Source organism: Caloenas nicobarica, chromosome 9, assembly GCF_036013445.1.
Source record: "Caloenas nicobarica isolate bCalNic1 chromosome 9, bCalNic1.hap1, whole genome shotgun sequence".
Taxonomy (NCBI): domain Eukaryota; kingdom Metazoa; phylum Chordata; class Aves; order Columbiformes; family Columbidae; genus Caloenas; species Caloenas nicobarica.
In genome coordinates, this window is record NC_088253.1 from 2825073 (window position 1) to 2836342 (window position 11270).

At 47.8% G+C, this 11270-nt stretch overlaps 1 protein-coding gene across 1 annotated transcript; it reads left to right on the plus strand.

Moving 5' to 3' along the window:
* The first annotated feature begins 2638 nt into the window (after positions 1 to 2638).
* On the plus strand, positions 2639 to 10010 carry LOC135992102 (borealin-2-like). Its single transcript, XM_065641067.1, has 10 exons — positions 2639 to 2768; positions 3072 to 3200; positions 4703 to 4743; positions 5092 to 5152; positions 5759 to 5826; positions 6585 to 6652; positions 7694 to 7792; positions 8720 to 8852; positions 9087 to 9173; positions 9963 to 10010. The coding sequence occupies exons 1-10, from the start codon at positions 2639 to 2641 to the stop codon at positions 10008 to 10010; spliced, it is 864 nt and encodes a 287-aa protein (XP_065497139.1).
* Positions 10011 to 11270: the final 1260 nt, after the last annotated feature.

The following is an 11270-nucleotide window of genomic DNA, read 5'->3' on the forward strand; positions in this document are numbered from 1 at the left end:
AAGAAAATGAAATTTAGGGAAAGGGAAGCTAGTTCTTCTTCCCTGGACTTACATGCATATGTCAGCACCGCTAAAAAGCAAAAGCAGGCTACGCTCTTCTTTGTATCAGGCATTTGAGTGTTTTCTGGAGCAGAAACATGTGCCTGGGTTTTTGGGGGGAGGAGGCTGTTTGCTTTACAAAGGAGAACATGGTTTGATATAAAAGTAGCTATATTATGAATTGTCAGATTTTTCACAGCTTTTTCTGAGTGACACAGGCTGTCCCATCTGGAGCAGTAGATAAGGATACGGAGCCAGACACGTGTGATACAGAAAAACCTCACTTAGAGAGCTTGCAGCATCAGCGACATACACTGTGTGAAAACCACGGGTGCTTTAAAACATTTTCTAAATTCCTTTTTACACAGTTCCTTGGTCAGTGAAGAATACCGGTTTGATCATTTGTACAAAACCTACGATACTCACACCTCTGGTGTGATTTTCTATTTGGATGCATGTAAGATGGTAAGTTTCCGCAAGGAATTCTGCTTTTAAGGGTATGGCTTTGGATGGTTTTATATGTTCAATACTAATGTCGCCACGCCTTTCTAACGTTCCACATTGTTACCTGTTTATTACATACTCTCTTCACCTGAGATTTACACAACCTGTCACCATTTGCACCAGGCAGGTTCCTCACTTTGCCAGCTTGGAAGCGTATTCTGCAGGCTGAGCAGCGGCGAAATAGCTCCAGACAAAGGTTCGCTGTGGAACAGGGCTCTCCGCACACAGCGGAGGTTTCCAGCACCGCCCCGGGCTGCTCCGGCCCCGCTGCCCCGCTCGGCAGCGCCCGCGGCCAACCAATTAACCAAACTGTGATAGAGAAACTTAACTTGACACAGACAGAGTCTATGCTCAAGAGAAGTTTATTGCAGTAGAGATAAGCAAAGCAGCGCCGGGTGCGTGGGGAATCGGCGTTCCACCTCCACGCACACCTGACGAAGGTTTTAGTGGTCATTATATACCCCCGCTTTGTTATTACAATTCTCTATTTTTGGGAATTATCCCGCCTACTAATACATATTCATACTAATAGATACGCATGCTCTGTCTTGGTGTTAGGGTCTTCTCTCCCCATCTGGTGGTCGTCAGGATGAAGGCTCTCATCTTCCTCAGTTTGTCCTTTATCACAGAATCACAGAATGTTAGGGATTGGAAGGGACCTCGAAAGATCTTCTAGTCCAATCCCCCCGGCGGAGCAGGAACACCTAGGTGAGGTTACACAGGAAGGCGTCCAGGCGGGTTTTGAATGTCTCCAGAGAAGGAGAATCCACAACCTCCCTCGGCAGCCTGTTCCAGTGTTCCGTCACCCTCACTGAGAAGAAGTTTCTTCTCAAATTTAAGTGGAACCTCTTGTGTTCCAGCTTGAACCCATTACCCCTTGTCTTACTGTTGGTTGTCACCAAGAAGAGCCTGGCTCCATCCTCGTGACACCCACCCTTTATATATTTATAAACATTGATGAGGTCACCCCTCAGTCTCCTCTTCTCCAGCTGCAGAGCCCCAGCTCCTCAGCCTTTCCTCACACGGGAGATGCTCCACTCCCTTCAGCATCTTCGTGGCTGCGCTGGACTCTCTCCAGCAGTTCCCTGTCCTTCTGGGACTGAGAGGCCCAGAACTGGACACAATATTCCAGATGCGGCCTCACCAGGGCAGAGTAGAGGGGCAGGAGAACCTCTCTGACCTACTGACCACCCCCCTTCTAATCCCCCCCAGGTCCCATTGGCCTTCCTGGCCACAAGGGCCCGGTGCTGGCCCATGGTCACCCTGCTGTCCCCAGGACCCCCAGGTCCCTTTCCCCTGCACTGCTCTCCAACAGCTCGTTCCCCAACTTATACTGGACCCTGGGCTTGTTCCTGCCCAGATGCAAGACTCTACATTTTCCCTTGTTATATTTCATTAAATTTTTCCCCACCCAGCTCTCCGGCCTGTCCAGGTCTCTGGATGGCAGCACAGCCTCTGGTGTGTCAGCCACTCCTCCCAGCTCGGTGTCATCAGCAAACTTGCTGATAGTACACTCAATTCCCTCATCCAAGTCGTTGATGAATATATTGAACAGTACTGGTCCCAGAACCGACCCTTGAGGCACTCCACTAGATGCAGGCCTCCAACCAGACTCCGCCCCATTGACCACTGAACTCGGGGGTCCTTGTAGAAAAAAATCACTGTCCTTCTGGCTTTGGCTGACGTTTCTATTATCTCCCCCATTTGGTCATCTTCTTGTCCTTCAGTCCACGATTCATCTGTTCCTGTGTTTCGGTACATCTGGTTTCCTCAGAATCGACTCAGAACATCCTCATCAATAACATGAGCCACCTGCCATCCCATTTAATTAGCAACGGGAATCGCCGCGTCGCTCTAACGTTTGCTACAAAACGCAACCAGTGCTGCGCCGCCGGGAAAACGTGCGTGGGGACACCGGCCCCTGCGGGTCTGCCCGGCCCCGCCGCGACCCCCGATCCGCGGCCCCCGCGGCCCCCGCGGCCGCTCCCGGGGGTGTGTCCGCCCGGGCCCGGGGGCGGGCAGGAGGGGCGGGAGGACCCCCCCGCTCTTACAAAAGCTCCGCGGGGCGATGCGCTCGTCCCACGGGCCGGCAGCGATGTCCCCGCGTAGGGCGGCGGGCGGGCGGCGCAGCCCCGACTCGGGCGTGGGGCCGGAGCGCGGGGCTGCGCTCCGGGAGAAGAAGGAGCAGCGCTTGGCGCTTTTCCTCAGAGACTTCGACCAGCAGGGTAGGGCCCGGGCCGCCCTGCGCTCCGGGCGGGCCGGGGCGGCTCCCGCGGGCAGCGGCCGCTCAGCGGCGCCGGCCGGAGCGCGGGCGGCGCTCGGGTCCCCCCCCCGCCCCGCGTGTGTCCCCTCGTCCCATGTCCCCCCCGTCCCTCGGCAGCCCGAGCAGCCTCTGACCTGCGACCCCCGAGGCGGCTGCAGCGGGTTACGCGTTCGCTTCACTTCGTTTTTTTTCAATCTGCTCCAGCAGCGCTTGTGCTCGGGAGCGCGTAAGGCGCGCGGCGGTGAAAGCCTGTTTTGTTTTAAAGCCAAGGAACACATCCGGGAGATGAAGGGAGAGCTCAGCTCGCTCTTGCAAACCGCTGAGAAGGCGTTCGCGGTGGAGCTGCTGAAGATGCCGGTTGCCGTCAGGAACATGAGCACCAAAGATTTCCTGAGTGAGTGTGGGCTGGGACCTGCGAGGGACGCGCATCAGCTCGCAGAATAACAGAGAGTCAGGGGTTGGAAGGGACCTCGGAAGCTCATCCAGCCCGATCCCCCCGCCGGAGCAGGAACACCCAGATGAGGTTACACAGGAAGGTGTCCAGGCGGGTTGGAATGTCTGCAGAGAAGGAGACTCCACAACCTCCCTGGGCAGCCTGGGCCAGGCTCTGCCACCCTCACCGGGAAGAAGTTTCTTCTCATCTTTCAGTGGAACCTTCTGTGTTCCAGTTTGCACCCATTGCCCCTTGTCCTATCACTGGTTGTCACCCAGAAGAGCCTGGCTCCATCCTCCTGACACTCCCCCTTTCCATATTGATCCCCATGAATGAGTCACCCCTCAGTCTCCTCTTCTCCAGCTCCAGAGCCCCAGCTCCTCAGCCTTTCCTCACACGGGAGATGCTCCACTCCCTCCAGCATCTTCGTGGCACAGCAGGACGTGCCCTTGGCCGGTACCAGAAAACCGGTGAACTTGGTGCCTCCCATGAGCGTTGGCCGCGCGTGCTGAGCACGGTGAGCGGGCGAGGGTGCTGAGAGCAGGGACTGAGCGGTGACACTGCTGTAGAGCTGGCAGGTGACGGTGTGTGCAGCCCGGAACCTTCCCTTGTGTGTGCTCCTCAGTCATCTGAAGAGATGAGGAATCATGAGAAAGCTAGCGTTTTGTGTGCATAAAAACTTTAAGCACTTCTTTCTGTCTGTTCGTTCCACCCACAGAGATTATTTTGCCTTCTGCTAATTTGAAGCCTTTTACTACAGGCTGCCCAGGGGGGTTGTGGAGTCTCCTTCTCTGCAGACATTCCAACCCGCCTGGACACCTTCTGTGTAACCTCATCTGGGTGTTCCTGCTCCGGCGGGGGGATTGGGCTGGATGAGCTTTCGAGGTCCCTTCCAACCCCTGACACTCTGGGATTCTGTGATCCTTTCTCATCTAGTCATTTACCTGTGACGATGAGTGAACAAGTTTGATTTTAGCCTTGCATTTATGCGGCAGTTTAAGCAGTGGTATGTGGTCAGTGTTGGATGAATATTCTGATGAGAAGTGATGTTTTTGGAGCCTGCCTTTCAGCTGGAAATTGCAGGGGCCGCCCAAAGACTAAACCTAAGACTCTTGAAGAACTTGAGTTTACTGTAAGCCTTTGCTGCATCCTTATTTCTATGTCCGTCTTGAAGGCTTCTGCCTAAAAGCATCGGCTTTCGGCAGAGGAACGTATGGGGTTTTTTTCCTTTGAATTCGGTTTATATTCTGTGTGACTACGCTGAGTATCCTTGCGAAGATCAAACATGCTGATATCGCTTAAGATTTTAATTGTTGTTTTGTAGCAGTGACTGTCCTACAAGGCTTGAATCTTGTTCAATCCTGAATTACTTGTTCGGCTTCATAGCCCGTAGGATAAGAACCTGCAGATAATAATTATGCAGGTAATAGTACATAAACAAGTTAAATCTTCTTGAGTTACAGGTTTGGAAGGAGGGGAGGAAGTGGCTCTTGCTGCTGTAGTGGTAAGTGTGTGTTTTCAAATTTTATCACAGCTTACAGAACAGAATTCTTCTCTCCCTGCTGTAAACATTTCAGATAAATTATTTTTGCTTGGCTGTCTTTCTAAATAGAAGATAATAAGAAAAGGCTGGACAGACAGCCATGCTGCCGTTGTGGGCGTTCCTTAAAGCTTTAGGGTCATCTGCAGGCAGAAGTCCAGATGTTTCCGAAAAAAATAAACTAGTGTTTAGCCAATCCCACTTCGGTCACTTTTTTAAATGCCCGTTTAGGTCACTGCCTTTTGTAGGATAATATGCATTTACTGGGCAAAATCTGTTGACCTTCCCTTGTTGGATAAACATTTCTTGTAGGCTGACTCTTCTCTAGAAGACATACCAAATCCAAAACTGGTGAGGACCAACAGCAGAAAAGGCAAGTCAATCCAATCATATATAGCTTAGGCTTTAATTTTTTTTTTTTTTATTTTATTGGTTTGAACTGGGTATTTGTGAACTGAATGTTAAGCTTGAAGGATATAAGAGGGAAAAGTGTATAACTAGAAGTGTAACATACAGGTCCCCCCAGCACTCGCTGTGGAGGATCATGAGCTATGCTGCTGTTGAGGTCTTTGAAACATAAGAGTTCCTGCCCTTTGGATTTATCACTGAAAGTGGTGAGAAAAGAGATTTAAGTGACTTGTCGGTGCTTCACAGTGTAGCGGGAGAGCCCGGAAAGTCACCCCCGTTTTCTCATAGGTTCCCCTTTGACCTCCTGCCCGTTGAGGTTTGTAAGGAAAATACTATTTCTCTTTATACTCCAGAATACGCAACGAGAGGGACACTGCCGCAGAAATACTCCTGTTTTGTCTGGGGGCTGAAGGGTTATCTAGTGTCCCTTACCTGCCCTGCGTGTCAGCGGGTCTGTGACAAACGCGCGTCGTTGGCTCTGGACTCGGTCCCAGGCGCGTCCCGTGGGGCAGCAGAACTGCTCTGTGCTCTTCACGACATTTTTTTCCTTGTCTTTCTAATGTGTTTCTAGTTAAGGTAACTACCATTGTTCAATATGAAGATGCCAAGCATACATCTGCAAAGAAGATGTCTAAAAAAGTAAGTTTATTCTGAACGAATAACGTGAGGGTTTAATCAGCTCTGAGCCCTGCGGGATCCATGAGCAGCCCGGCCGTTTGTTTGAAAAATCAGTTGGGTTAAATTCAATGTATTTCAAATTAATCAAGGCTAAACTGTGTAGTGAACTAATTTCATAATGGAATATGGTACCTGCACTTCTGGTAACTCATTCGTGCAAACTTGCAAATAACGGCACAGGCATTCTCTTCTGACTTGCCAAAAAGTCTCGATGGTTTGAGAAACCATTTTTTGCTGAAACTTTTTTTTTTTTTTTTTTAAAGAAAACGCTCTGTAAGGTTTAAAACCTGCTTTTCTAGGTTTGGCTGACTTGTGCGTTCTCATCCACCTCGATGTCTGAACCCAACAGCGCAGGTGTATTCGTGGTACCGCCTCAGCACGACCTGCGGTCCAGAGCAAGATGAGAACAGAGACAGAAAGATTACGTGCAGAGTTACAGGAATCAATTATGAGGGTTTACAAGCTGGAAGGGCGTCTGTTAGAAAGGCGGCTGTTTGTACAGGCCTTCAGTATGAACAAGTATATTTTAGCGTTACGAAGCTCTTGGTTTGGAATGTGTATTTGCCATTTTATGTCTATGCAGAACTACATAAAAGGCAGCACTATGGGGCTGAACTCTTTTTCAACTGAATCCTTTCAGTATTGTTCCCTGGTAATAACTATCATTTTGCCTTAAAATGCCACTCCTTTTAACTGCAGTCTTCCACATATGTTTTCAGGTTTCCAAAACAAAGTCGTTGGTTTCATTGGCCTCTGGTTTCAGTGGCAAACTGACCCCTCTTTCTAGGTAAGACTGACCTTTTGGGAGCTTATTTAACTCACCTGAACTTGTGAATGCCGAATAAAACTCCTTTCTGCTCAGGCAGCCGAGATCTGAGGCCCGCGGACGTGTTGGCGTGTTCTGTAATCCTTGTGCCCTCATACGTAGCGGAAAGGAGGGTGTCGTTCACGGGAAGATACACGTTTGCCAAAACACCTGATCCGTTGCGACTATAAGTAGCGCTCAAGTTCAAGTCTCACCATAAGACCTAATGAATTAAAGAACTGGCGGACGGCTGGTTTTTTGAGAAGCTCCCGCTACACCTGCGGTTCCATGTGCGAACTTGTACCCGCTGGCGCTTACTCCGATACCGCTCTGTCTTCAGAGAAATGCGGTTTAAATAACGTACCGGTGTTTAATGTGCCTGAAAGAAAAAATTTAAAATCTTAGCCAGGTTTAATTGCTTCCTTGAATTGGGATTATAGAAATTTTAGCTCAGCAAAATCGAAGTAGGGAAGGTTGATTTGCCTGGGGAAGTTGAACTTTTCAGTCTTGGAAGGTTGTTTTTATTCAAGTGCGCTAACACTGGGCCAAAACCGCATGCCCTTGTATCTCCAAAATGCGCGTGGGAAAAGGGAGATAAGAGTGAGAGAAACTTCTGTCATCAAGATCTCTGAGCGAAAATCCAAAACTGGAAAAATGTGGTTCTCTGGATTCAGGACGAACATCCTGAGAAGTAATCTAGAACAATTAATTCCTGCTGAAAAAGAAACTTCCCAAGGAACTTTGGGCACACTCAGACAGAAAGCCGTGGATGCTGCTCTATGCTCAGCTCAGGTATTGCAGCCCCCTCTTCTCTGCGAGCAGAATCGACCCGTTCCTGCTCTGCCGTGTCTGCATGTGGACTTAGACTAGATCCGTCACGGGCCTCTCCAACAAGCTCCAATTCCCCAGCTGTCTATCTCCATCCCAGCTGAAACCCTACAGCAGATGAGAAGGAAATCGCATAAAATTTAAAAGCGACAACAACAAAACCAACAACGACTTTTTTTCTCTTGTTTTCTTTAGGTCTGGTCACTCTTCCGCAGGTATGACTGACACCGTGAAGTCTCTTGCTTCTGATTGTGGTGCCACAAATTTCAAAACCATGCCAAAGGTATCTAAAAGGTAAGGGTTTTTCACCTTGTTCTTAATAAAAAATTTTGTTAAATACTGAGACGTTCTGTATCTACGTTAATATCAATCATGATATCAATCATCATCAGTCTAGATTTAATAGATCTTAATGATCTGCCACTAAATTTGGTAGCAGGGATGTGAACCCGTCACACCACCTGCTTTGAACGGGGATGTTCACTAATGTTCTCGTGGAGGTGAAGGATTTCATGTCACAAGCAAACCGAGGAGAGAGGAAAAAAAAAAAAACCCCACCCCAAGAAAAACAACCCACACCACACCGATTTGGAGTATAAACTCTACTCCTCTCCATTGTTGTTAAGGTGTAGTTTACAGCTTTAATTCTCAGAGCATAAGTTTGGCTTTGGCAGAGTCATCAGCTGAAGAGAGGGGGTCAAAACTTGTAACTTAACCACTGGCTGGTTCCAGGATCCAGTTGAGTTTCACCTTGGCCTGCTGTGAATTTCAGAGGCTTGTTTCCATGCAGAAGATACCCAAATCTTACATTGTTTTGAAGTGGCGTAAGAACAACTGTATCATGAAAGCAGCTCAGGAATTTGGTACCTCTGGGAGCGAGCAGCTTTGGTATTTCTTGATACCCCCATCTGCGGGAGGCAGATACGGCACACCTCTTATCTGAAACCCTAGGGCATGAAGTTTCCTTTTTGCAAAACCATGGGAGAGTGGACGTCCTTGTTACCGTGTGGTTGGAATGTCAGCTTGCTGGCTGGCCCGCAGCCGTAGCGTTAATGGTCACGACTCGTTACCTTGTGGTGCTGGGAGATGCTGCTGGGGCTGGACTAGTCCCCAAACAATTAAACACCGCTGCCTTTCTCTTTGCTGTGTTTGCAAATGCTCGACAGTTTCCTGCAGAGCCGAGGGAGTCAAGCTCAGGATGACGTTTTTGTTGTGTTCCAGTGCTGGGCTACACCGCAGTGTCTGCAGAACGGAACCCAGCGGTGGCAGAGCTCATGGCATGGTACTGAGGAGCAAATCGGCACCCCAAGATAAAACTGTGCCGTTCGTGAACATTCCTCTGGCTGATGGACAGGTATCAAACTCTTTTTTTTCATGTTTTCATCTTAAAGTAATTGATAAACTGTGAAGAGTCTGATAGGAATAGCTCTTGCTATCCCTAAATAAGTTGCTGCTAAGCAAAAGGAGGAATAGTTATTAAAGTTTTGCTGTGTAGCAGGGAAGCACGTGATTTTTCAGGAAAGCTGGCCATGCAAATAAAGACTTTCAGAATAATTTTTGTCTTAAAACTGTTTCTTTTCATGTTTAGACACTCTGTACGGCTGGTGGAGACCTCCATAATATTGATGTGCAACTGCTAAGACAAGACACGATACAGCGTATTCATAACTTAGTGGTAAGCTTGCATATAAAGTCGGCTTGCATATAAATATTCAGACACCTAGTCTCAGGTTTTCAGGCGAGACACTGTCACGAATACAAATTCTAAGTGCTTTACCTCTTTGGAGGCAAAGCCTAAATTGGTGGTTGTAAACTGGAGGGAGGAACAGGGCAAGGGAGAACTGCTACACGCAGGTAACTTGGAAAAGTAAATGACTCAAACAAGTGTGTGCGGTTTGGTAATTGCCTGAGAGACAGCAGAGGCAGAAACCCAGTCCTTGCAGACTGCGCTGGTGTCTCCGCTGCCGTGCGAGCAAACTGCTGCTCTCCATCTCGTCCTCACGAGGGCTTACAAACCCAGAGCCAAGTTTCGATTCCTTGATAATCTCTATTATTCTGTGTCCCTTGCTGAGTAAGAACTATACTCCTGTTGTTCTCCGCTGCAATGGAACGGTAGCTGACCTTTGGCTCGGGGAAGGGAGTTGTTTTGAAGCAGGATGAAGTGGAACAGAACTCGGTAGCACATGGTGCCTCACTCTCCTGGGCTTTGGGACGAAGTAATGTGCAGCACTAGAAATCTATCTGGACAGAAGAAATATTTAGTTACAGTCTTATGGTTGTTTAGACCTGAATGCAGCTGTCTGAGTTAAGCTGAAGGTCTGGAAGCTGCTTTGTGTTTTCTATGTGACCTGCCTCTGCAGGCAACGGTGCGAGCGCTTGCTCACCGCTGGCTTCAGAATAAATAGCGACTCTTCTTCCGAGTTCTGTTGGGCAGCTTGAACTAAAATGACTTTTCCCCCCTTAGAGTGAGCTGACTGTGCTATATGGAAAGGCGACAGCTAAAATGAATTAATGGAAGTGTCTTGTGACTGCAGAATATTCGTGACAGCTCATGCTTGCTGCCTCTGAAGTGTTTTGAGAATGTCTGTTTTAATAAAGCTGTATACTGCCCAGTAAACTTTTTTCAGTAAAAGCTTACAGTATGATGTGTATTATTAAATTCCTGTTATCTCTATGAAGGATACCAAAAGCAGAGGAAAATCCACTTCAACTTCTTCATAAAAGGCTTAGTTAACACCAAACCTCAGTTTGTCGCAAAATGAACAGTAATAGGTTGCATTTAAAGTCTTAACTCCGATATTCTAAATAGGACTCTGGTTTTCAACATAACTATTCCCAAGCATAGAGCTCTTGAATGCCCCTCTTCCCTGCACGCCCCAAGCAGAATGCAGGGTTGGTTTTCTACTTGCATTTAGTCTTCTCCTTGAATCTAACTCTGGAATTAAGCTGAATTCTTAAATAGCATTTTAAGGTGTGGAACTTGAGTTCTGAGGTGGCACGTGTGCCTGTGACACAGAACAGCACTTGCCTCTGGTCTCGTGCAGTGACAGGTGCTGACCTGGGCTCACTGAACCTGTGCTGTCAACCCCATTTTTCTAGTCCTCATGTACTTTTGAGGAACTTATAGGAAACGCTTTTCCCGTCTTCCTGGGTAAAGATGCTGGTCCAGCAGTTGCTCTGCTGCCCTGGTATTTTTAGAAGGTGAGGATGCACTTGGCTTTTACTCTGCCAGTGGTTTCAGTTCAAGTGTTCTCAATGCAGTAAGGGATGGTATGAAAGACTCTGACCCTTTGAACTAAAACATGAGATTTTTCTTCTGTTTTGCTTCCACCCTTGCTCCATTTAAGGAAGCAAAGGTCACAAATTTCAAATAAGGAAAAAATATGAAGTTTTCCAAGGCACAGGAGACAAAATTGGTAAAGAATGTGAAGTTAAAACACTATCAAACCTGGATTAAAACTATGCTCTTGCGTGGTAATCAGAAAATACAGGAATGAAACTCTCATTCAGATTACACATGACATTTACAAAACAGGAATAGTTCTGTAACTCAGTAGTTTAACCTGAATATCAATTTCCCCTTAAGTTGACATGAGCATTCCATCAATGGGGTATCAGCTTTTGATTATTGCAGTTAAATGGACATGTCATCATCAATGATTTAACTATTCACTAAGGTAACTCAAATTGCACTGCAATACTGAAGCCTGCAGTTTTTCCAGTTTTAGGTACGCTCACGTTGTTATTGTGATCTCAGTCACACCACAGGAGA